Below are 27,240 nucleotides of genomic sequence, written 5' to 3'. Positions count from 1 at the left end.
ACTTTATAGTGAAAACCACGGGAAGTGAATTGACTCTTTACCTCCAAGTCATCATCAGGGATAGCTCTTTTCCACTTTACGTTCCACCTGATGTGTTCATAGGCATTGACTACAACTTCGATTGCTCTGGGATAAGAATGGCAAGCCTGTATCACCTGCAGAGGGAGGAGAAAGTTCCATTTGTTCAAGGCACATATATGATTCATTCCTTCCATTCACAGAGACATCAAGAATTCTTGGAGGGGCCGCCTCCGTGGCCGAGTGGTTAAGTTCGCGCTCTCCGCTGCAGCAGCCCAGGGTTCGGATCCTGGGTGCCGACATGACACTGCTCGTCAGGCCACGTTGAGGCGGCATCCCACATCCCAGAACTAGAAGGACCTGCAACTAAGGTATACAACCATGTACGAGGGGTTTGGGAAGATAAAGCAGAAAAAAAAAAAAAAAAAGATTGGCAACAGTTGTTAGCTCAGGTGCCAATCTAAAAAAAAAAAAAAAAAAAAACGAATTCATGGAGGGCCGGCCCAGTTGCGCAGTGGTTAAGCTGACACGTTCTGCTTCTCGGCAGCCCAGGGTTCGCCAGTTCGGATCCCAGGTGCGGACATGGCACCGCTTGGCAAAATTCATGCTGTGGTAGGTATCCCACGTATAAAGTAGAGGAAGATAGGCATGGATGTTATCTCAGGGCCAGTCTTCCTCAGCAAAAAGAGGAGGATTGGCAGTAGTTAGCTCAGGGCTAATCTTCCTCAAAAAAAAAAAAAAGAATTCATGGATATGTAAGGCTTCTTGGAGCCCTGAAACGCTTTTGAGAAGTCTCATGCCTTTGAGTATTCAAACACACTGCCAGCCCCTATGGTGGATGGGAGGATTAATAAAATCAGACTAATTTCCTTCTCTGTCTAGAAGCAAGCAAAAAAGAGTTGCTAACAAAAAGGTGGGAGCCTCCGGAAATGCATGCCCTGCCCTTAATTGAAGCAATTTTGAGATAGGTTGGTCTCAGAATACACTCCCAGCTGCCTGCGAAACTCTTTTGGCTCGATGGAAAAATTTCTTATCAAAAAGCTGAATATTACTAATTCAAGAATTTCAGTCTACTGGTGACTATGAGGTAAGTAAACAATTGAGTAACGTGATTGTTAACCAAAGATGTCCACCCAGTATAACGCCTGAAGACAACTGATGTCACATACCACACACTCGTTGGAATTTTAACACTCATCAACAAATAAAAGAAATGTAGTTATTTTGTTAGCACACTCTGTTCGACAGTTCTTTGGCCAACCAAAAAAACTGGAAAGCGGAGTCAAGGTGGTCAGCCTTTCTCTCAGGAGACAGAAAGATTTAACTTTCGATTTTAGACCAAATTGGATGTTTAACCAACCTTTGACGTAACCATGAAATTTGGACCTACCTGATCAATGAATCATGCAGTGTTTGTTAAGTGACAACGGAGGGATATATGAGACATACCCAAAAAGTAAAACACACTCGTTTCTGGTGAGAGGTTTACATAAGAATGAGAGGCAAAGACACATACATGAAGACCAACGGAGACACATGGTTGGTCCATATATTTAAGTGTTAGATTATATGGTTTAAAAAAATAGGAATTATAGAAATTCCAAGAGGAAGAGCTGTGGGAGTCGGGGTTAACCAGGAAAGATTTCTTGGAGGAGATGAGTTCAACGTTAGATGCTAGATAGTAAAAATGTGTGTGTGTGTGTGTGCGCGCGTACCCATGCCTAGATGCATGCACTTACGTCCCTATCTACAAGTGCAGGATCAGCAAATGTAACAGTTATGTTGAAAGGGAGGTACTTGAAGGGGCACAACAAGAAAAAATCAGGTTTATTATTTTCCTTTCTCCTTCCTATACAAACCCGCTCCCTGGAATCCTTTTCCATTATTGGTGTGAATACTCAGGTAGGACCCTCACCAGTTTCTCATGTTTAATAATAAAAAGTCCTCCAATCATTCTAAACACAAGAACAATGTCATCTTGGTAATAAACATGTTCATTTTAGTTGAATAATTGAAATTCCAAATTTTATTTAAATTAAAAGTTTCTCCTCTCTCGTAGCCCAAGACTGCTTCAAGCTCTAGTGGAAAAGGAGGTATTATGGGTATGACATAATAGGAAGTACATATTTGGTCTTTGTCCCTGGTTCCCGGCACAGAGCCCCTTAAACCCTTGGAGTTTCTTGAGTGATAGGAGCATATTTTGTTATTCATAATACTGTCCTATTAACTATTTCAATTATGCTAAAGAGGTGACTCTCCGTGGGGACTCTAGATAGCTTCAAGATGTGGGCTGGTTCCTGGAAAGACCTGGCCTTGTTTAGAGGGTTGGAACTTTTACACCCTTCTCCCACCTCCAGGGAAGGGGACAGAGGCTGCAGATTAAGTTCAATCACCAATGGCCAACGATTCCATTAATCACACCTGGGTAATGAAACCTCCAAAAAAACCCTTAGTAGATGAGGTTTGGGGACCTTCCAGGCTGGTGAATACATCAAAGTCCTGGGAGGGTGACACACCTGGAGAGGAGAGGGAAGCTCTGTGCACTATCCCCAGACCTTGCCCTATGCATCTCTTCCAATTGTCTGTTCCTCGGTTGCATCTTTTATAACAAACAAGTACTAGTAAGTAAAGCACTTTCCTGAGTTCTGTGAGTTGTTTAGCAAGTTATCAAACCCAAGGAGGGAGTTGTGGGAATCCCCAAATTTTTAGTCAGCCTGGTATAAATGTGACTAGCTTGGGTACCCCATTCATGGCTGGCATCTCAAGTGGGGTCTTGTGGGACTGAGACCTTAACTTGTGAAGTCTGACTCTAACACCAGGTAGTTAGCGTCAGAATTTAAATGAATTGTTGGACACCGAGCTGGTGTCAGAGAATGGGAGAATTGGTTGGTGTGAGAAAAAACATCTCAGTGGGCTTTTCTATTTCCCCACCTTGTCTTTTCCTCCTCTCCTCCTCCCACTTGCCCCTGGACTGCTCAGGGTTTGGATGAGGGAGAAGGAGAGGAAAGGGGAAGCAAAGGTCTTGGCGGACTGGCACCAGCATGACCTCACATTGGTGCCTCTGTGCTGATCTCTTCCCCATGTGGGGAGTTTTGTGGGTTCTACAGCAAGCTGCCCAATTTGGAATAACAACTCTTTAGACAAGGGCAATGTCTCTCTTCAGATTGGCCCCTTACAGCCCTTGTCCCTCCCCAACAGAGGCATCCACCAGAACACCTCCAGCTTCTTTCTGCCGAGATGGCCCTATCTCTGGAAGTCCTTTGGGTGTGGCCTATGTTTATGTCAAACTGATCCAGCTGGCTCTCCAATGTGACCCACAACTGTCCACGGGGAACCTGCACCTATGTCCCATTGTCAGCAAAAGTACTCTTGACCCCCAGTTTAGTCGCCTTTCTTTCCTTTGCCACCAGACAAGCACCTCCAGCTACAAACTTTCTCCTTTAAATTTTCTTGTGATGAGTCATGCATCAGTTCCAGTTTTCCCTTGAAACTTCAGAGAACATATATCAAGCTCTCTGTGAAGTCCTCTTAAAGCCCCTCTCACTGGACATGAGATGAGGAAAAGCCCCCATCCCCACCACTAGAAGGGAGGCACGCCTCTGGACTTAAATTTCTCCTAAGAAATTTTCTTCCTAATTTCCTGGTCCTTTTCAACCTCAACTTATTGTTAACAGTTGAGCAAAAGGTCATGAAACTGGTTTTCCCCACCCCTTTACAAGACCTTCATAGGTGGTCTAGCTTTGCATTTTTCAATGTAGGGTGGCAAGTACCTAGTCTTGGGGCCTCAGGCAAAACTGAGACAGAAAGATTATCATTTTAATACCAAGTTAAGTAAACGTGTGTGTGTGTACACACCAAGGTCACACGAACGAAGGGCCCATGTCAGAAAAGGTCTAAAGTTAAGAGCAGGTAAGATGGAACCAGCTGACAGCACACCTGGAATGCCAGTCCAAAGAGCTTGGGATGGACTTAGGCAATAGGAGCCTATTACCCATTCTTAACAAGAAAGGGTTATATTCAATCAATGCATTCCATTAAGAAGCTTTCATCGAGCACTGTGTTTAGCACTGTGACAGTGATTCTGAGAAGTTTATGATCCAGTTTTTTGTCTTCAAGGAGTTTACAACCCAGGTGAAGAGAAAAGACATAGACATTTCAAAGAGTTAGAGAGCAATATAAGTCAGTAAATAATGAGACTAACTTAAAGATCACCAAGTGTCCCTTAAGGAACATGAAGCAAAGCACAAAGGAGAAAACAAGGATATTAAGGGCAGTGAGCAGTGAGGAGGCTGAACGGGAGTGCACCAAATGGCTTCACTGTCAGTCACGAGAATGCTGAGAAGGAAGAAGTGGGGCTTAACGACTAACAGATGTGGGAAGTAAAGAATGCAACTTTAAAGCCAAATGGAGTACCACTGATGGAAATGAGGAAATTGGAGGGGCATACCAATTCGGGGACAGTTAGATACTGAGCAAGAGAATATTTCATATGCAATGTCCTAATGTCAGTCAAAAACGTGCATGATAGATGCTCTAAGGAGAAGGCCAAGACAGAGACAAAGATTTGTGCACCATCAAAGAATGTGCCGGCTAAAGTTATGATACTCAATGTACTCCAAGAGGGTCTAAGTGGAAAAGGTAGAGGACCGAGGTCTGGAGCTTCAGGAATTCTAATAGGCAGGACAGAGGAAGAAGGGAAAAAATAGTACTTGTCATTTTTTAAGGACAACTTATGTGCTAGACACTATGTTAAATCTTTGCATATTTAGCTCGCTCAATCTTCAAACAATTCTATGAGGTTAGTCCTACGATTATCCCCATTTTATAGATTTAAAATCGAAGGCTGAGAAAATTTAAACTCAAGGTTATTTAACTAGTAAATGAGAGAGCTAGGATTCAAACTCAGGTCTGTGTGACTCCAACCAGACCAATCGGAATGAAAGACACCAAACGAGGAGAGCATTCAAAGCTGGGTGATCAACAGGGCCGTGAAGATCAGAGAGATGAAGACAGATTAAATACCACCAAATTTGATTATAAGGTCAAGGTACCAGAAGTTGGGTGGACTGAAACAGGTAAGGGCCAAATTGTGGGAAATAGATAGGTGATGGATGCCCACTGTAAGTAAGACTGACCTGTACTCATCTTTAAGACCAGTGGTGTCATAGCACAAAGGGTTTTAGGGGCCCCATAAATAACTTTCCCTCTTAAGTTTAGAAACCATTAAAAAATAAAATGAACATGACAATCAATTGGAGAAAACTGATTAAATATAATATGTTTAGTTATAGGGCCACATAGAGCTTCCTAACACTCTACCCCCAAAATTAAATTTGCACCCCAAAACTGCAGGCCTCTCTCCAGTAGATAGAGCTTGTTCCTGGAAGCTTACCACACAGAGGAACCAAGACTTCAGGCATCCTCTAGGCCCAAAGTTAAGCAAGCAAACTCAGTTCTTCCCCCCAACTCATCAATCTTTCAAGTGGATTAAGGAAAGGTTGGGGAAAGAGGTTGCTGGAGGTTTTATTTTAGCAGAATTTTCCTTACAAAAACATGAGACAAAGGAACTGGCAACTCTCTTCTAAAACACATCAAAACCCAGCTCCAATGGCCCAGAGCCAATGGGAATCAGAAATAACAAAATACGGTGAGATGCAGCAAGGTCATCAGAATAGGGACTGTGGGGAAAAAAATGGTTTTTAAGAATTCTCTGATGTGGAGAGAAGGGAACCCTGGTTCACTGCTGGTGGGAGTGCAAACTGGTGCAGTCACTATGGAAAGCAGTATGGTATATTCTCAGAAAATTAAGAATAGATCTACCATATGATCCAGCTATCCCACTGCTGGCTATTTATCCAAAGAACTTGAAAATGCAAAGGCATAAAGATACTTGCACCCCTATGTTCATTGCAGCATTATTCACAATAGCCAAGACTTGGAAGCAACCTAGTTGCCCATCAGGGGACGAATGGATAAAGAAGATGTGGTATATATACACAACGGAATACTACCCAGCCATAAGAAATGATGAAATCCGGCCATTTGTGACAACATGGATGGATCTTGAGGGTATTATGCTGAGTGAAATTAGTCAGAGGGAGAAAGTCAAATACCATATGATCTCACTCATAAGTAGAAGATAAAAACAACCACAAACAAACACATAGCAACAGAGAATGGATTGATGGTTACCATAGGGGAAGGGGGCGGAGGGCAAAAGGGGTGATTAGGCTCACGTGTGAGGGGTGGTGAACATGATGTAATCTACACAGAATTTGAAATATATTACGATGTACATCTGAAAGCTATATAATGTTATAACCCAATGTTGCTGCAATAAAAAAAATTTAAAAAAAAAGAATTCGCTGGAGCACAATATCAAATCAGGAGGCGTGGCCTCAGCTGAGGACTGTGTCAGCCCAGCGAACGGGCCACCCAGAGGCAGCTCTGCTGACCAGAGGTTGGAGTCAATAGTGTGCTGGAAACTGTTCAAAAACAGCCATTCTGGAAAAAACTGTATGTATACTCATACATATATAAGTTTAGCATAAATTTTGTAGCCCACAATGTACAAATAATAAAACAACCAGTACTCTTTATTTCCTATTTTATATAGCCAGTTGGTTCTCACAGAATGCTTGCATTGCTTTTCGTATCAATTTTGTATGGATGTTGAGTTGTATTCCTAGCCAACCTGTGTCTGCGATTGAAGAGTACATGTGGTTCCTATGTAAAGGTTGGTTGATAATTGTATTACATTAAAGAGTAATTGTTTCATAAATGTGAAACAATGAAGATGTATGTTGGAACTTCACTCATTCATCAATGAATCAGTGATTTTTTTGTTGAAACATATAATAGGTTTTGAATATTGGAAGCACGTTTCCTCAATTTTTTGCGTTATTCGCAATGTAAGAGCTATAGACACCACACACTACATACTTTTAAGTTTAATCTGCATTAGTAACACTCTCTCTGTTAATTCCTTAAGTCTAGACATCAACAAAGCAATAAATCAAGGTCTGATTGGTAGCACTTGCTAATTTCTGTGGTGTAAATACTCCTATCATGGCCTGCTTGAAGCTACCAATGTGAGGTCACTGAATGTGTGGCTGGGAAGAGACATGCAACAACATCATTATACAGTGTTTCCACCATACGGATATAATAGATGCAAATACTTTCAAGAGCATAGCTATGTAGAGTAAAATAATTAGGGGAGGTACTGTGTTTTGAATATTTATTATCTTTGTTTTTAGTATGCTTTATTTGTTGTTGGTTTATATGATTTAATTTTTAACAGTGGTTGTGTTTAACAATCAGCTCATAAAATTCCCGATAATTTAACAATCAGCTCTTGTGAGCTCCTGGGAGCCAATTCCAGTATACAAATGCTTTCAATTATCCCCCTATTTAATTAGCACAGTCATAAGCCACGGCAGACTAAATGTATACATTGACGCTCCAAACCAGTGAAGGCATCAGAAACATCCTGCCGCGTGGTAGGGTCCAAATGAGCACAACGTAAATATGCGTTTAATGACAGGGTCCATTCACATACATATTCTGGGCACAGTGCACAAAGTCGAGCTGCTGACCATGACCTTTTCAGTCAGGTGTAAACAAATAAAGAGTAATTCTATACCATCAATCCATAAGGGGGTAAGCAGGTGGGCTGCAGCCAGAAATCCATTGCTATGGGACCTCTGAAGAATTAGCATTTCTGAGTCTACAGAAAGTGCAACTAGAAGGACTTCTATCTGGTACATGGCTGACAGGGTGGGCAGGTAATTTTCAGGACAATTGGAAAACTGAGGCAGATGGGGCTGCCCTTCCCTCTGTAACTGGGATGAAGATGGCAGATACGTAGCTCTATGTAAAAGAGACAGACAAAACCTGAGGCTGACTGGTTGCGTTGAACACGAGTTATAGTGTTATAACACTAGTTACAACCGAGAAGGTTAGAGTTGCAATGTCTCCTAGAAGCTATCCAATTCCCCTAATCTGAAGGTGAGGAAATTGAAACCCAGAGACACACAGTAAGAGGAAAGATGGCCCTGAATCTTCTTTATCTGAGTTTAGTGCTCTTGTAAATATATTCTAATGATCTTATTTTAATCCTTCAGTAATGACTAGTGAAATGAATGGTTTAAGGACACAAATTCCATTGCACAGATTTTAATATAAGAGACGCTCTTTATCATAATTATTTTAGGCTGGATTTTGTTGAAATTACAAAAGAATTACTTTTGAGTGCAAAGGTGCTGCTAACTACGAAAATAGCCCTCATTCAGACCTCCATACACATGGTACTCCACACTTTCCTTCTCTAAAAACCTACAGATACATCCTTTCTGGAGAGATGAGCCCTGGTGAGAAGTATATTTGTAATCAGTTGAGTAATGCAAAATAAAGACTTAAATTTAAGGGCTACCAGTACAGAGATAATGGCTGAAATTCATCCAAGGCCTGAATCAAGAATATACTTATACTGGAATTAATTATGAAAACAAAAAAGCATTAAGAAGTCAGAAAGCTTATAATGAGGCTTTGCACATGGTTTAGGTGCCCACTCAGAAAACTGACCTCTGTGCTCTGCATTATTTCCCAGGCCACACTTGCTCTTCACGGAAGCCACACCGGTATATTTAAAGACACAACGCCCACATACCCAACACAGGTAATTTGTCCCTGGGTATCCCTTACCTCCCCCTTCTTGCCAACACCAAGAACACTGAAGAGATGGGGCTAAAAGTTACTCTCCTCTTAACAACACATTACCCACTTCTCAACTAGGGTCTCCAGATTTGCAAATAATAATAATAATAATACAGGCTGCCAGGCAAATTTGAATTTCAGAGAGACAAAAAATAATTGTTAGTATAAGTATGTCTGTAATATTGCATGAGACACACTCATACTAAAAATTACTTATAGTTTATCTGAGATCCAGTTTTAACTCAGCATCCTGTATTTTATCTGGCAAGCTTATTCTCAGCCCCTATTCAGAAACAGTTCAAACTAAGCCACAGATACAGAAATGTAATTCATTCATAGTTTAGGAGCCTAACTTCACACATTTGGTGCTTCAATTTGCACCTGGCATACTCCCATATATTATAGGGAGATCACTTCTTACCTTTCACTAGGGTGAAAAAACCCAAGTAGCTCTTAACCTGTGGTCTTTAGATGCACAAAGTCCAAAGCTCCCACTGCTGTAATTAGGTATCACTGACACTGACTACCAAGTTTTCTGCTGACAGAAGACGGTTCTGGCAGCACGAAAGCCTCCTTTTATCCTGACAGCTTTCCAGCTCTCTTCACTGGCACGTCGGGCTTCTCCCAGAACTAACACAGCTGGACACACCTTCTTCAGGCCTCAGTAATTATTTCACAAGGCAATAATAATAATAAAAAAAGGACCCTTAAGAGATAGCAAACTCTAAGTCACCACTATATGCCGACTACCAGGAACCTTGAGCATCAGAGGAGAAAGGAGTGGTACGGCCAGAAGGGAGAAGCTCTGCTTCCTCTTTGCCAGCCTGGGAAACAAGACGCCCAACGAACTTCACCTTCTGTGAGTCTCTGGTGTCTCTTATCTCCTGTAATGGAAGAACAATTCGACAAAAAAGCTCCTTCTACAGCGTTGGCAGCTGGAGACACCTTTAGACACTCCCCTCATCCTCCAACCTCTAAAGGCATAGATCAAAAATCAGACTGAAGATGAATCTCCCTGCCACCTGTCCAATACAAATGCTACCTGTAAGCCACTTGAGCAAAGAAATTTGAAAGGTAGCTCTGCACTTTCATATTGATATATTTGTGTGCAGAAAGGTATTTAATGATCAAAGAGACTGCTTGTATGCTGGCTTCATATACAGCATTGCTCAACGGCAGAAATCATCCTTACCTTACCCAAACCCTCACATATCTTTCTCTTCCCTAGAAAAATGTCTTTCCTGCCCTACAAGAAAACCCAATCTTGACTCCCTGGGGTGTCACTTCCCTCTGAATTATGCTGAGAAAAAAAAAATCAAATGTCCTTTTGTACCCTGGAAAGCAATTGCAGACCCTATCATTCTTTTTTTTCCCTTATGTAATTTATACATCGGCTTTCAGTGAAATACACCCTCTGCAAATTTGCTTTGTATTTGGAGGACAGCATCTTCAGCTCTGACCTTGTTCCTTGTAAATAAGGAAACTGAATTCCCCATCCACAGGAGAATAAATCACTTTATCTTCTGGATAAATGAGTCAGTCATTTACTTGTCTTAAAGATGACTTTCTCTTTGGAAAGTCCAGCTGTAGATCCGCTGTTCTAAATCACTTTGAAGCATGTGCATAGTAAATTGAATAGTTTTTTCAGTTTTCCTTTGGAAGGGGGCCAGGTCTCTTACATAGTCTATTGGGTAGCAACAAAAATGTTTATAATACCAGCCATCTACCAATAGCCAACTCTATCCTAAATCTCTTTAGCATACGGCCAAACTAGAGGAACTCAGAGGAGCAAAGCAAAAACGCATAAGAACATGCTAACTGTGGATAAAGTGTCCCTTGGAACACAGCACTGTATGCCTGTTTTACAGGCTAGTGGAGCCACCAAAGTAAGGTGAGTAAGAGAGACTCCTACAACAGACCAACACTACACTTTGGGATGAGGAAGACAAAAGGAAACAATTTTGTCGAGCACCACTACTGGGCTCAATGATTTACATGCCTTACTCACTTACTCCTCAGACAATTCTGAAAAGTTGGCATTTTTACCTTCACCTTATAGATGAGGAAATTGGGATCTAAGAGATTAAGGGACTTGTTAAAAAATCATACAGCAAGTAAATGGCCAAGGCAGAACTCAGACCCATGGTTACCAAGCCTCTGCTCCCAACCCTCCTTGTTATTACCTCTCGGAGAACTGCCTTTGTGAAAAGCACCTGGGGACCGTTCTCACATTCACAAGACCTCTTCCTGGGGAAGAAGAACTCCGTTTAAAGTCCCATTTCCCCTAGTGTGGCTCTTACAAGGGTATAAAGAGAAGGGCTTTTGGTTATCTTGGTAGAGACCTGCTTTATCCACAGTCAATCAGCAGTGAGTTTCACAGTAAAACTCAACATTTAGTCTCGAGGCAATCTCCCATATTATCTCTCCTGGTTGAGAAGGTTCCCATGGCTAAGCCAAGCCAAGGAACACTGATTCTACTGCTCAACAGATACGTAATAATAATAATAAGAGCTATATTAATTATTTGTTTAATGGTTACCATGCTAAACACTTCTCATATATTATCTTGCTTAATTCTCAAAACAACTTTATGAGAAGGCTATTATTACTCATGGATAAAGTGGTGAGGTATGTTTCTCTGGCACCTCCAAGCCCTTTGTCCCTCTCCGTTCTTTTCTCTGGAAGGACAGTAGCCTTAGAGCATAAATATACACAAAGTTATGCCTTGTGAACTGAGCTGTATTAGAAAGAGATTGAGGGGCTGGCCTCATGGCCTAGTGGTTAAGTTCGTGCACTCTGCTTCGGTGGCCTGGGGTTCACTGGTTGGGATCCTGGGTGTAAATCTACACACTGCTCACCAAGCCATGCTGTGGCCACGTCCCACATAAAAGAACCAGAATGACTTACAACTAGGATATACAACCAGGTACTGGGGCTTTAGGGGAAAAAAGAGAGGAGGATTGGCAACAGATGTTAGCTCAGGGCCAATCTTAAAAAAAAAAAAAAAAAAAAGAGATAGATTGTCTTCTAGAGGTTCCACTAGCAAGAATGGCCAGACCCTAGTGAGATGTGGGTGGAGAAAAAAGATGTAGGTGGACCAAAGGAGAGATATTTATAGACTAAGGCAGGGGCTTGGAGTGAGGAGCTGAGGGGGAGACTCTGCAAGGACTGAAAGTGACTCAAGAGAAAGAGTAACAAAATGTTTGGCACCATCCTTTGGGCTCTGGGTAAATGTGTGATCCGCTATGAGTAAGATTTATTTCCTTCTAGTGAAAGACTCCCTCTGCATATTATTGCCAAGGCATAAGGGCAGGGTAAATCCATTTCACAGGGGAGGAAACTGAGTCTCCAAAAGTAAGTAATTTATTCAAAACCACACTTTTAGGCAAGGAGCAGGACCCAAATTTGTCTGGCCCCAAAGTCCATGCTTCTCTATTCCTGACATGAGTAGCATGGCTAAGTCTAGAACGAATGAGTTATGGGTGACAAAACAGAGAAAAATTAAAAACAGTAACAGTTTCATATGTAATTTAAAATACTGGATTGTATCCTCACTCTAGAGGTTGTTAATATTTGTTGTTTTAGCCAAATCCAGATACCACTGTATGATCTAGAAAATGGATGCCACCTAGGCAGTAGATACTCATAGCTACAAGCTGTGGATCACTGTACTTTTAACAAAAGTTGCTGAATTTTTTATAGGCTTTAACCATTTGTCTTTATTTCTGAGGCTGCAGTATATATAGCAGTTTGGGTATGAAAATATTCCTTGAGTCCAACCTTAACATGAAAAGGTATTTAAAAATTCAAAAGTGTATTGACCAGTGAGGAACTCGCAAGGAAAGCGAGAATTCATAACCGAGATCAAACGGGAAGCTTCAACAGTATATTTCACAGAATATTTTTTCAGGCCATTTATGCAGCAGTCTTTCCTTAAAATTTATAGAGAAAATATAAGGTTAATCACTGTCATACTTCTGGACATTTTCAGACAGACCTGACCAAGATCCAGAGGCAAAAACAATTAATACCTAAAAATTTGAGAGAAATACAAAATTTGGCTTGGCAGAAAAGAGAAGCCCTGGGTACAAACTGATACAAAGACGTAAAGATTTATTAGGATGCAGACAAGCTCTTCCAGGTCAGGAACAAGAAGTAGAGAATTAGCTTAGATAACTTACCAAAAAGAAAAAAAATGTGGGAGTGAGGGAGTGTTCCAACATCTAAGGGATACCCAAGCATGAGGATGCTGTAGAATCTGCCTTCATGGAGATTTGCAAATAGGACAAGAGCACTATTTCTGCCTAGAGCCTCGAGAATTAAATAAAATGACCTCTTCAGGTCTTTTCTTGTCTTGCGTTCCTTTAGGTTTAATTACATTTCCTGGGTAATATTAGAAAATAATGGAAACCACTAAACCTAAGAGTTTAGGCTCTGAAGTCAAACAGACCTCACTCTGAATCAAGCATATGACTACTAACCTTTAATGGGCTTGGGCCACCCAGCAATCTTATTACATTTTCTAAGTCCACTCATTCCCCAAGACAAACATCTCACACCTTCTCTTTTGCCCCCAAGCCTTCAAACCTCCTCTCTGTCCACTTCTCCTTCTTCACTGAGAAAATAGAAGCAATCATAAGAGAACTTCTACCAACTCCTATCAACATATCTCCCAACATCCCTGCGTCTTTAAACACAGGGGCTGCCTTCCCTCCTGTTATGGTGGATGAACTGTCTATGCTCCCAAGACCAACACCTCCATTTGTCCACTAGATTCCCTCCTCTATCTTCAAACCAAAATGTCGATCCAGTAATCACCTACATCAAATTTTCTCCTTTTCCTGGAACATTTCCATCAGCAAAAAACACGCTGTAACATCAGCCATCATTCTCTTCCTGCCACTCCTCCATTTCAAGAAAATGCCTCTAAATCCTTCACTGTCTTCACTTCTTTTTCTCTCCTTTCCTTTGAACCCACTTCAGTCAACCTTTTCTCACCACCATTCCACCAAAATAACTCTTGTTGAGACCCCCAATAAAATTCACATTGTCTAGTCCAATGGTAACTTCTTAGCCCTCATCTTCTTTAAATTGTCACCTATGTTTGACCCAATTGATTCCACCTCTTCTTTTCTCATGTTCTCTCTTGGGTTCCAGGAAGACATTCTATCTTGATTTCCCTCTTATCTCAAGGTCTCTCTACAGTTTCTTCTACTGATTCCTTTATATCTCCCCAACCTCTAGGTGGAGTCCCCATGGCCCAGTCCCCTGGCCACTTCTCTTCTCTCTCTACACTCATGCTCTGGTTGATCTCATCTGGCCTCATGGCTTTTATATACCATATTCATGATGAAGACTTCCAAAGTTGTATCTCTGGCCATGATCTTTCCCTGAACACCAGATTCATACATGAAACTGCCGACTTGACATCTCCACCTGGATGACTAGTAGGCATCTCGAGCATGGTGGAACCTCTGATCTTCCCTTCTAAGTCAGCTCCTGCTGCATCAGTCTTGTCTCAGAAAATGGCCCCTTGATTTTTTCCTTTCCTTGGGCAAAAATGCTTGAAGTTATCCTTGACTCTTCTCTTTTTCTTACAGTCCACAAACAGTCTATTAGCAAAACTCAACGACTCCCTCTTCAGAACATGCCCCAAACCTGACCACTTATCACCATCACCATATGCACTGTGGGTCTAAGCCACCTTTATCTCTTATCTAGATTATTGCAATACTTTTGCCCCTCCTTGCGTTATTCTCCAAAAGGCAGCCAAAAGATCCTCTTAGAATATAAATTAGATGTATATTTTCCAACTCAAAATCCTTCTGTGACTTCCTCTCTCATTCAAAGTGAAAAACCAAGGACATACAACAGGCTATGAGGCCGTATTTATGGTCTCCAAACCACCTCATATATACCTCTCTGACTTCTCCTCCCGCTTGCTCACTCCACTTAAGCCACTCTGGCTTCCTTGCTCCTCCTCAAACATACTTAACTCTCTCCTACCTCAGGATACTTGCACCTTCTTTTCTTTATGCCTGGAATGCTCTCTCCCCATCCCAGGTAGTCACATGGCTTGCTCCTTCACATCCTTATTTTCTTGAATCAACCTTTATAAAGTAGTGCATACACACACATACACACAAAACAAAGGCACTCTCTTATTTTCTTTTCCTTGCTTTACTTTTCTCCATAGAACCTACCATATCAGAGTATATTTACTTGCTTTTTGGTTTTATCCTGTCTCCCACTAGAAAGTATCTTCCATGAAGGCATTTTTTTTGGTTCACAGCTCTATCTCCAGCTCCTAGAAGTATGCCCAGCACATACCAGGTGCTCAGTAAACATTTGTCAAGTAAACAAACGAATGAACTTGACCACTAACTCTGTGTGACTTTAGGAAAATATCTTAATGCTATTACCTCTTGAATGAGGATAATGCCAGTGCCTCCGTCAGAGGTTATTATAAAAATAAAATGAAATAATCTGTATAAAGCCTATTTAAAACTCAACAAAGGACACTATTATAGTATTTTATTTATTATCTTATTTTTCCTCATCATAATCATTTGGAATTCTCTACAAAAGTTTTATAAAGTTCCAGGACATTATGAGTATTCCATATAATTTTAAGGGGAAAGAAATGACTTAATCTTCTATTAAAACACTGACAACCAAGAGAAAATCCCTTGCTGAGATCACAGGAATCACTGAACTGGTCATATCTTCATCAGAACATTCTCTAGGTTGTCCATCTGGAATTTGCCCTCACTGTGTGCCCTCCTCTTAAATTCTTCAGCAGATTTTTCTTCCAACTAACCCTCACACTGCAGGACTTCTGACAAGCCCCTGACAATTTCCCGAAGTAGGGGGTAGAGCTTGGCTGCGAATTCAGTAAAACTGCTGTACACTAGCTTTTCCAGGCCTTACATTAGTTATCTAGTTTATACCTGAAACTCTTCTGCTTCTTGTTAATTAATTTTTTAGAATGAATGGGATCCTAGGTACGGTGTCATTTGATTTTTTTATTTTAAGGTGAAATGCATTTAGGTTTCCAAATTAATTATCATCATCAATCTAATGCAAAAGGCTCTTCCATGTGCCCACAGGTCCCTTTGTTCCTCTACCTTGTCATTTACCATGGCATATTAAAATGATCTCTTTATGCATTTGTCTCTCGCACTAGATTCTAAGCTACCTCAGGGTGGGCACCATGTCTTAGTCATATCAGTACTGTCAGCATCTGGCCCTTGCCAGCCCACTAGAGATTATCAAATAAATACTGTTAAAAATAAAGGCTGTACAGTGTGATATTACAAGAATGGACCCTAGCACCAAATGCTCTATGGTTGAAGCCCAGCATGGCCACTGTGTGAGATCAGGCAAGTTACTAACTACTCTGTGCCTCAGTTTCCTTCTCTGTAGAATAGGGATAATAATATTTACCTCTTCGGATTGTTATAAGAATTAAGTTAATTAAATTAAGAAATGTAAAATGCCTATAACAGTGTGCTTAATAAATATAATTCATTACATATAATATATATATTCATTACATATAATAAATTACATTACATATAATAAATATAATTATTAGTACTTAATAAACTTAGCTTTCATCATACTGGAAAATTGAGTAGCCCTTTCGTCTACAAACTAATTCCAAAGTAGTCTCAGTCATCATTATATAAGACATTCTGCCTAAGAAGTGGCAAGTGCCTGCCTGTCTGACACCATTCACCTCTCCTGCAGACTTATAGTGGCCTTCTGATCCTTTTCAACTCAGTCCCTCAGGAAGCCACTACTAGTTCATTGGTGTTTACACAACACATGGAAAACTATCTGCCATTATTGTTCTCCTTTCTCCCTCTCAGCCCCAGATTTCAAACAAACTTGGATTAGGATGGGATAGCTAGGGGTATATGTGTAAACGGAAGGTCAGATAGAGGATCACAGGCAGTTAGCCCAAAGACTCAAGCCTCCAGCAAGCTTGAATTACTTGGAGATTTCAGACCAAGCCACTCTTTGAGTCTCCATTACCCTGCCGACTACTCAGGTCTCCGCTTGGCAACCCTGGACAAGCCTCACCTTATGGAACTGGGGAGGGTATATTCGGGCAGCCCCATGGTTCAATAGCAGTTGGTAGCAGATCTCAGGCTGGGCGGCAGGTCGCACAGAGGTGACCTTCAGCACATACTGGATGGCAGCACAGCCATTGATATCCATGAGATTGGCTTCGGCACCAGCTTCCAGCATCATGTGCATGAGCACGTGGTCACAGTTCCAGGCTGCCTTGTGGAGCGGAGATTTAAAGTCGTCATCCCGGGCGTTGACCTCGGCGTTGTAGTCGAGCAGCATGCGGCAGACGAGGTGGTGATCCCTGCTGTACTCCTGCTCTTTAAAGCGGAGGGCCCAGTAGGTTGCAATAGCCAATGGGGTCTCCATGTGGGCGTTCACACTGTCCACTATGGCCCCGTGCTCCACGTAGAAGGCCACCAGCTCCGCGAGGCCGAAGTGGGCAGCCGTGTGCAAAGGCGTCTCCTCATCCTGGTTGTTGGTCTTCATGTTCACGTTTGCCCCTAAAAGGGAGATTGAGGACGACAATTATTTAAACATATTTTGCCATTATTCTCGGGGTTCGTTAAACAAGACTTTGCTTTTGCTTGCCTTTTAACCTATAACTGCCATACATTATCCGTTTTTTCCAAGTTCCATTTCTGGTTCCCATGGAAGCCACTCCTTTGAAACAACAGTGCCATCTCCTGGACAACCAGCAAACGTACGGGTCGGAGGCGCGGGGAGGCGGTGCTGGGAATCCGGGAAAGAACAAAGGATTTCCGACGAAGGCTGAAGCGTTGTTTGTTGAGTTTTAGTTCTTACTCTAGGTGGATTTGGAAACACAAAGTGATCTCTACAGATAAATAGCTTTTATCCATAAAATAGTAAATGTTATTGAAAATAAAGGTTATATCGAAACCTTTGGAGCTCATACGAGTGGATTTAAAAATTATCACTTTCTTTGAATGTTTCACAACATTATGTTTTTCGTCTCTTTCAAAGCAGGAAAATCTGAAAGTTTAGTCCAAGCAAACTTTAGTGGTATGGAAATTGCCCAGCCTCTGACTGAAAAATGACCCTACCAGAGCCGCCCAAGTCAATGTGGATTCCTTGGAAGACAACTGGGGAAAAACAAAAAACCCAAACACTTTGACCACCAAACTAACCTAAAGGCCGTATTTTGCGTTGAAAGGGGTAGAAGCTAGTCACTGAAAGAAAGACGATGATTTAGAGACTAACGTATTTGATTTAAGTTTGACAACTGCCTTTAGGAACCCAAATTCTTTGTGCTAGAAAGCTCCTTAGAAGTCCTTTAATCCGACCCACTTATCTAACAGACCAGAAAACTGAAGTGAATTTTATTTTTCTAGTAGGGAATGTTAAGTACTAGAATGACCAGCTTGAGAAGCTGAAATTTTCCTTCTCTGCCTAATTTAATGGGGTGAACTAAATGACTCCTAGGGAGCTTACTCTACAATCAATTCTACTGGAAATTTTTTATCTACTTCAAGTATAAATCTGGAAAGACTTTTATTATGATTATTATTATGCCAGCAATTTATATTTATTAAGCACTTAGCATGTGCAACATTCTGAGCCAAATGCTTTTCTTATGTTGCCTCATGGAGTATTCTAGCAGTAGCTAGGATGCTTCCAAGTGGGAGCATCCTGGCAGTACCTGGTAGGAGCATCGACTCACCTTTGCAGTAAGTGCAATTTTTATCCTAATTTTACAGATGAAGAAATTTGTACTTAGAGAGGCTAATTAACTACACCAAGCTAAGAAGCAACAGAATAGAGATTTGAAAGCAGACAGCCTGGCTTCAAAATTTGTTACCACTGTGCTATTCTACCTCATTACTTTTCTAGAAGAAAATTTTTCTGTACTTCGCTCTCTTTTGGTATTTGAAAACTTGAAAGTAGTAGCGAAATCACGTTGCGTTTTATTAATTTAAAAAATCTGTTCTCCATGTATTGCCTCTTTATGCCCTTTTTTATGGTGTCCTCTGATCATATGGAACATATTTGAGAAAGGCAATATCTTTACACGCATTCTCACAATTCTATACAAAATCAACCCCCTAGTGAGGTTTCTGAGAGCACATTGCTCTGGAAACTCTGGGGCTGTACACCTAACTTGTGGAAAGGAGAATTATAACCAGAGATCATCTTTCACGGAGCCATCCATGTTCATCAGTATTCTGCCCGAAGAAGTTCTCAGTCAGGTCTCCTTTCAGGTCAGCCCTTCTTTGCTCTCGTGCGAAATGGAATGAATAAGAATGTCTTCCCAGAAGCCACATGCAGGGTCACTTCATACACTGGAGAATTTCCAGTAAGGAAGGGAATCAAAGGGTCAGGGTGAAAATTTTATAGGCCAACTTGGAACAAACCACATCCTTTATTTTTTAATGTACTTGAACATTTACAATTGATCCTCAACCTCTTGGTACAACTAGATATGCCAAGCAGTTTCCTTTTCTGAATAAAGACCCTTATTTTTATATTTGAATTGTGACTCTGAGTGTAACTTTTCCAGGGAGTACATAAAGTAGGATGATTTAACTACTTTTTTATTTTAGTTTTTATAATTTATTCAAGAAATTAGAGAGTATAAACATAAGTTCTTGGGAACTTTTTAAAAATATTTTTGATGGGAAAATACAATGTATTGGTTTCCTAGAGCTGCCGTAAAAAAGAACCACAAACTAGGTGGCTTCAAACACCAGAAATTTATTCACAGTGCTGCAGACAGGAAGTTCAAAATTGAGATGTCAGCAGGGTTGGCTCCTTCTGAGGGCTTTAAGCGACAGACTGTCTCATGCCTCTCGCCAAGCTTCTGGTGATGGCTGGCAATCCTTGGTGTTCCTGGGCTTGTCAATGTATCTCTCCGAGGTCTGCCTCTATCTTTACATGGCGTTCTCTCTGTGTCTCTGTGTCTTCACATGACTGTTTTCTTATAAGGACACCAGTCATACTGCAATAGGGGTCCATCCTTCTCCTATTCAACTAGTTACATCTGCAAGAACTCTTTCCAAACAAGGTCACATGCTGCAGTACTGGGGATTAGGACTTCAACGTATCTTCTTTTGGGGGTGGGGGATACAATTCAACCCGTGGCATATAACATGCCTTATGTAATATGTAAAAATACATATGTGTAGTTTAAAAAATTCGTAAAGCCTTCACCCATGTAATCATATTCCAGGTCAAGAAGCCAAACTTCCCCAGACCCAGAGAAGCCCTCCATGTTCCCGTGTATCCTTCCCCACCACAACGCCTCCATCCCGCCAGAGGTAACTATTATCCTGACTATTATGATAATCACATCATTGCATTTCTTTATAGTTTTACCACCTTTGTATATATCTCTAAACAAGATAGTTTCATTTATTTTTGAACTTTTTATAAATGGAATAATAAACACATTCTCTTATGACTTGCTTCTTTCAATCAACATTATGTTGATGAAAATAATCTGTGTTGTGATGTTTAGCTCTCATTTATTCATTTTATTGTGTTCTGTCTCACAGCACATGTAATCCACAATTCAATGATCCTACTAGTGATGGACATTTCCAGTTTCAGGCTATTCCAAACACTGCCATTAGCCTTTTTGCCCATTGTTGTCCCCTGGTGCCCACGTGCTGGGGTTTCTCTGGGTTCTATACATATGAGTAGAATTGCTGGGTCATTGGGTATGTATATCTTCAGCTTCATTAGATGGTGTCAAACAGCTGTTGAGCCAGTTTACACTCTCATCAGCCATGCATGAGAGTTCTTGTTGTGCCACATTTTCAGCAACATTTGGTATTTTTGGTCTACTTAATTTTACCCAATCTAGTGGATGCATAGTGGTATCTCACTGTTTGAATACTTGTTTCCTTAATAATTAGGTTAGACATATTTTAATATTTTTATTGACCAACATTACCTTTTGTTTACTATTATAAGCATTTCCATGTTTTTATATAATCATTTTAAATATCATTTAAAAATAACTACAAGGGCCGGCCCAGTGGCTCAGCGGTTAAGTTCACACATTCCACTTTGGCGGCCTGGGGTTCACCAGTTGGGATCCCAGGTGCCGACTTATGAACCACTTGTCAAGCCATCCTGTGGTAGGCATCCCACATATAAAGTAGAGGAAGATGGGCACAGGTGTTAGCTCAGGGCCAGCCTTCCTCAGCAAAAAGGAGAGGATTGGTGGCAGATGTTAGCTCAGGGCTAATCTTTCTCAAAATAAATAAATAAATAACTACATAATATTCCACAGAGTGAGTTTATCCTTACTGTTGGTTGTGAAGATTTTTTTTCCAAAGTTTTGATCTTATGGCTAATGCTACAGTTAAGAAATTTGTGTGTAAATTTTAGGAGTATTTCCTTGGCATAAATTCCCCCAAAATAGAGTCATTAAGCTGAAACATCTGAACTATTTTAAGGTCCTTTATGAATAATTGCCAAAATATTTATATTTCTCTCTTTGACACGTAAGAGTACTATTTCATTCACCGGTATGTTGTCATATATTTTTTAAAAGAATTTTTGCTAGTGTGAAGTAAAAAATAGTCTCTCTCTTTTTTCTTTAATCTGAATTCATTTTATTATTCGAGTTTGAGCACTATCTGTGTAATTATTAACTAGTGGTATTTCTTCTTTAGTTAATTGTCCAAATGTTTGTCCTTTTTTTTTGAGGAATATTAGCTCTGAGCTAACTGCTGTCAATCTTCCTCTTTTCGCTGAGGAAGACTGGCCCTGAGCTAATGTCTGTGCCCATCATCCTCTACTTTATACATGGAATGCCTCCCACAGCATGGCGTGCCAAGCAGTGCCATGTCTGCGCCCGGGATCCGAACTGGTGAACCCCTGGCCGCCAAATCGGAACGTGCGAACCTTAACCACTGCGGCCCCAGGCTGGCCCCCAAATGTTTGTCCTTTTATACATTGAAGACATTCTGCATTGTTTACATTTATATGAGCCCTTCATTAAGTTAAAATGTAAGCCTGTGCTATCATAATTGCTAAAATTTTTTAACCAGTTTATTTTGATTTTTTCTTAAATACAGTGACGTTGACTTCAGGTAATCTAAATCTTCCTTTTTTTTTTGGTATTAGAATGTCCAACTCTTCTCAGAAGTTGCATAACTATCCAGATGCATTATAATTTAGTTTCTTATAGATTTTTAAAATGTTTAACATTTGATTCATCTCAAACTTATTTTGGTGTAGCCATCAATTTAGGAAGAATGGACATTCTTACAATATAAAGTCTTTCCATGCAGAAACATGGTCTGTTTCTGTGAAAGTTTTTCTTTCATTTCTGTAAACTATACCCCCCAAAATTTGCAGCAATTTTCATTCCAGGGGAGCAAGGTAAATTGTTTCTGGGATAAAGTAACTTTTAATGAGAGAAGCCCCTTCAAGAATCCTTTAATTTATGCAAGTAATTTATGCAAGATGGTCTTCAGAAGCAGGCTGGAATGGTAGCAAATGAGATAGATAAAAATTTTAATTTGCACTGCTTGATAAAGAACAAGGACTTTTCAGATTTCATCTGAAAACGGAGACAGAGATTTGTGTGCACTGAGAATGGGATAAAGAAGGGAGAGGCGATAAGAATGTGAACAGAAAGATTGGGAGTTGGCCACAAGAAATGGTGGCTGGCCATCAGGCCAGGCCCAGGGGAAAAGATAATCCTGATCCAGGATTACCGAGGGACATGGTGCCAGTCAATATTAATTTTTTTCTGTTCTCCCATACTGTGTGATAGTCTCCTTTCATTATCCCCCAACAGATAAAATCAGTTTCATGAATCATAGTTATGAGACTTCATATTTCCTTATTTTTTTTCAAGTAAAATTGAACAGCCTCCAAGTGCCCGTTTGTTAGGTTGGCCGATCATCCTCGATCAGTCATTATTGTGGCGCCATCTTCTGGGCTTTGCTGCTCCCTACAGGCTATGCGTTGGCCCTCAGAGGCGTCCTCTCCAAAGCATCCACATTCCCAAGTCCTGTCACTTCAAGAGCTCCATGAGAATGAAAGCAGGGAGCACGTCTCTGTCACTGCAGAAACTGTCACCTCTCCGTCTCCCCAGACTCAGGGAATCCACATCCCCCACTTCATGTACCTAAACCAGCAGCTGACTTCCTCGCTGTTCTGATGGACTTGATTTCTTGAAAAGACTGTGAGTAAGCGGAGAGATCAGTAGGAAGATGGAGGAGGAGGGAAGACCAGCGCTTCTCAACCCTTTCAGATACACCTTTCCCATTCTGCGATGAAGTCCATAGACAGTGTCACCTACCTTCAGAAATAATCTGTTAAAATAAGTACAATGCCTAGCCAACATGTACAGGCAAAAACAAAGTAATTTCTAATAATTATAACTACATAGTTATTATTGTTACAAATAATATAAATAAATTACAGTGATGTAGTGTCAAATTCAATATGTTAATGACTATTTTAGATGTCATAATGAAATAGTGATTTGCTTGACCCCATAAGTAGAATCCTGACAGCTACATATTTGAACTGACAGAGGTATTTTGTATTGTAATTCAAATACCACAAATGTCATTGCCATGGTGAGTGGTATTCCAAAATGAGCAAGAATCTTGGTAAAATTCTGAATAAATTCAAGTCCAATCTTGTCTTGATTTATACCAGAGTTGCATTCCTGGAAATGTCCATATTTATTTACAACTCAAAAGTATTTTGTGTTTATGTATAAAATGGAGTTAGGTTAGAAATCCACAGTGTAGTAACATCTAAATAGCTATTATTACATCTGCACTAAATCCAAGATTTTTTACAAATTATGAAATAATTCAAATCTATAGAAAATTCTGGAAAAATATTATAACGGACATCTATATATCATTACTCATATTTGACAGATATTATTTTTGCCATATTTGCTTTAGTTTTCTTTTTTCCAAGATAAAATTTTACAGAAAGAAAACCAGCTCATTTCTCCTTTCTTCCTTCCCTTTCTTTCTCCTCAGAGATAACTACGACTCTAAAGTTGATTTTTGTCATTCCCCTGTAAATTTTTCTTCTTTTATTATTCATGTATGTATCCATAAGCAACACATATGCTATTATTTTGTGTTCTTAAAAACTATATGGGTAGTACCAATCAGCGGAAAAATAGTGGACTATTTAATAACAGTATTGGGACCAAAGACTAACAGTGTTGCAAAAGCACAAATTAGATTGTGTGTGTGTGTGTGTGTTAAATTTCAGATAAATAAAAGGCAAATGAAAAGCTAAATAATAAACTCCCAAAAATAAAAATTTAGGAGTTGGGATTGGAAGGGAATGGGCAGTCCTCCAGATTCAGTGACTCTGTTTCCAGAATACCCTCTCAGCTTATTAACTTCTGATGGAGGCAGTTTTATCCAAGACTTCTATCAGATCTATGAGATCCAAGCTTTCTTTAGATCTAAAACAACAGGGTGCTATCTTCTTGAATCTTCCACTTCTTTGACTTTCCCTCCAGCCGTGTACGTTGTTTGTTCACTCTCCAGTAAATCTGAGCTTGTAGACAGTGTTGAATGTTTTCACCCCTTGGTTCAGTCTTGCAGCGGCTGGAAGAGGTAGGACCAGCTGAACAGCTGCTAGTGTTGTTTGTTGTTTCTGCTCTCTCTGTACGCAGCATCCTGCATTGCAGAGCCTACCACCTCTGCCGGGGGACACTCTCAAGATTTAAGTTATTCCTTGACTCAGGGATGCACCTTATTATTTGATAGACTACCCCAGCATAAATTTCACTGGGGATTGCTTTGTCACAGCCCTGCATTTAAATCGTTTCTCTTTTCCTCGTCTTCAGTCCAGCCCCTTTCACCTTCCTCTAGATTAGAAGAGCAAAAATGAGGAATCCTGTCATGTTTTCTGGATTCTCTAGGGGTTTTGACTTTCCCTTAAGCCACACACACCTTTGGTCCTAACCAGCCCAACATTGAACATTTCCTCCATTTTTTTAAATGAACTCTTCCATAAAAGGGATCGAATGTTCATCTCAAGACTCATTCATTCATTCTGCAAATATTTATTCTGTTTCTATTCTGTGTCAGGTACAGAGAGAGACCAGTGTATAAAATGATCAAGATTCTGCTATCAAGTAATTTCCGTACAAGTTGAGAGAGAAAATAAACGCACACGTAAATACGTGACAAGATAATTTCAGATAGTGACAAATACAATGTAGAAAATATAACAAGTTGTAATGATAGTGACCATGGGGGCTGGGAACTGAGGAAATGACCTCTGACCTGAGAGCAGCTGTGAACAATCTGGGAGGAAAGCACTCTAGGCTGAAGGAACAGCAAAAACAAAGGCCCAAGTCGGGGAGGAAAGCTTGGCACGTTCAAGGAACAGAAAAAAGTGAGGGGAAGAAAGACAGAAAGTAAAGTTGAAGCTACAAAGGTGATGTTGGACATTTTAGGCCATATAAGAAGTCTGGGTTTTATAATCTTTCATCTAAACCATTGTATTTTAATATGACACTTCTTAAAGTTTGTGGTAAAAAGTTAAAATGTTCTTTTGGTTTTAGTATTGATGGCATATTTGATACCCTTTTTAAATGTTTTAATCCAATATCATTGTAAAAGAAAAACATTCACAGATAAACAAAAAAGCAGAGACTCTTTTTGTTGTTCTAATTTCATTTTTGTTTCGGGGGAAGGACGATGCCATCATCTTTCCTTGAAGACTTGCCTAATTTTCTATTCTGCTTACACATCCTGATGTATCTTCTCCTTCTGCTTTTGTTTCTAAGCTGTATCATTTTAGATTAGACATACTTTTAATAAGGTATTTTTTATCTAGTGATAGAGTATGCCTTTTAATAATTAATTTACATAGACTTTTGTTGTCGAGCAGCTGTACGGCTTCCAATAAGCTCTGCCCTCATGAGCACGAGGCACTGGGAACCAAAATAAGGGAATATGTATCTATTTTCATAGACTCATCTTCTTGAATAACCAAATTTATATCATATCTTTCTGTTGGAATAACTTACTCTGGTTCTTCAAAATTATTTTTATTAAATAACAAAGAACATGTTTTAAAAAATCAAAAGTATAGAAGAATTTGATCCATAATTTTCTAGAATACATGCATTTACAAAGACATCTCTTTTAACTATGTTTGTTTTTACATCTTTTGGTAGTTATCTCCACAACCCCAGCTAATTTACTTATTTATAGATTTATTATCAAATTTTAGATAGTATTTTTTGCTTTCTGATATAAAAGGTAAGTTTTTACTTATTTATACTAATCCCTCCTTCTTTCAATAGTTAAATTTTCATCATGTTTTAATTCTTCTGTAGAAATACTAAAGTTTTATTACACTTAAATCCTATCCATAAATTTATTACACTATTTCTTGCTGCCTGTCTTATGAAATGAGGATATCTCCAAGCTATTTTTCTCCTATACTTACACATCTCATTTCTGACAGCTACAATTTACATTGTCAAAGTTGTTAAGGTGTTATATTCAGTTTTGCAACCTCAATCTAGCCTTGCATGTTTTATCGTTGGTTAATTATGAAAGTTTTTTCAACTAATAAACAGTATTTAAATTATTACAACTTGCAAGCTGAGGTCATTTTGGCCTTTAACTAGAAATGCAGAGATATGAGCTATACTGCAATGCAGCCAGCAATCCCCGACTACAGCTGGCTCAAAACAGGGCCCCGCACTTGGAATGACCCCACGCTTGGTTTAATGCTTTACTGTCATCATCTTGAAATTCCTACTAATATTTTTTAACAGGAGGCCCCACATTTTCATCCTGTGCTGGACCCCACAAATTATGTGGCCTGTCCTTCCTCCAACCCACCCTGGAAAAACTAAATTGAGTCCTTGCAGCCAGTGCATGGTATATTATGAATCTTCTGTACAACTAGAAAAGTTTCAATTGGCTACCTACTATCTAAGAAAGGAAAAGGGTGGACTAGTAGCTAAACTTAAAATTTCACCTGCTGCCTGAAAGGTTCCACCTCAGTTAGAATATGCTGGGGTCCTGCAGTGGTGAGCTGACCCACATGCTCAAGGTAGGCAGCATGTCTGAACAGGCAGCCAGTGTGTGTCCCTGTAGGACAGCAATTAACGGAAAATAAGGAACTCATCCCATTGTTTCTCCCACCTACCATTTGCTCTTCTTTGTCCAAATTTATTAATTTAATCTGGGGCCGTTAATTTGTGTTCATTTCCAAAAATAATACGGAATCCTTCTTAAGCAATTTTAACTAATGCATTCGATTTTGTAATCACTAAACTACAGTTATTCTAATTATTCCTATGTATGTATCTGCTTGTAGTGCTTTAAACATCTGCCACATCCAGAAGGTGGCCAAGCTGGATCCCTAGAAGAAAGAACTTCTCTGCTCTTCCGTCTCTCCTCTCTTTCCCTTGCACCAGCTCTGCAAGGGTTGGAACTC

The 27,240-nt window shown here is 40.0% G+C and overlaps 1 protein-coding gene across 6 annotated transcripts in view; it reads right to left on the bottom strand.

Annotated features, from left to right (window-relative positions):
- The window catches only part of ASB4 (ankyrin repeat and SOCS box containing 4), a 118,717-nt gene that overhangs the window by 3,219 nt on the left and 88,258 nt on the right, over nucleotides 1-27,240 (bottom strand). For all 6 annotated transcript variants that reach the window (XM_070265707.1, XM_070265706.1, XM_023639234.2 and 3 more), the window contains 2 exons: nucleotides 16,825-17,315; nucleotides 42-155 (listed from right to left, as the gene is read on the bottom strand). In XM_070265707.1, coding sequence (XP_070121808.1) covers nucleotides 42-155; nucleotides 16,825-17,315 — 605 coding nt within the window. The remainder of the gene's footprint in view (nucleotides 1-41; nucleotides 156-16,824; nucleotides 17,316-27,240) is intronic.

The sequence above is a fragment of the Equus caballus genome, chromosome 4 (genome assembly GCF_041296265.1).
Source record: "Equus caballus isolate H_3958 breed thoroughbred chromosome 4, TB-T2T, whole genome shotgun sequence".
NCBI classification, from domain to species: domain Eukaryota; kingdom Metazoa; phylum Chordata; class Mammalia; order Perissodactyla; family Equidae; genus Equus; species Equus caballus.
This window is presented reverse-complemented; position numbering and strand designations above follow the sequence as displayed.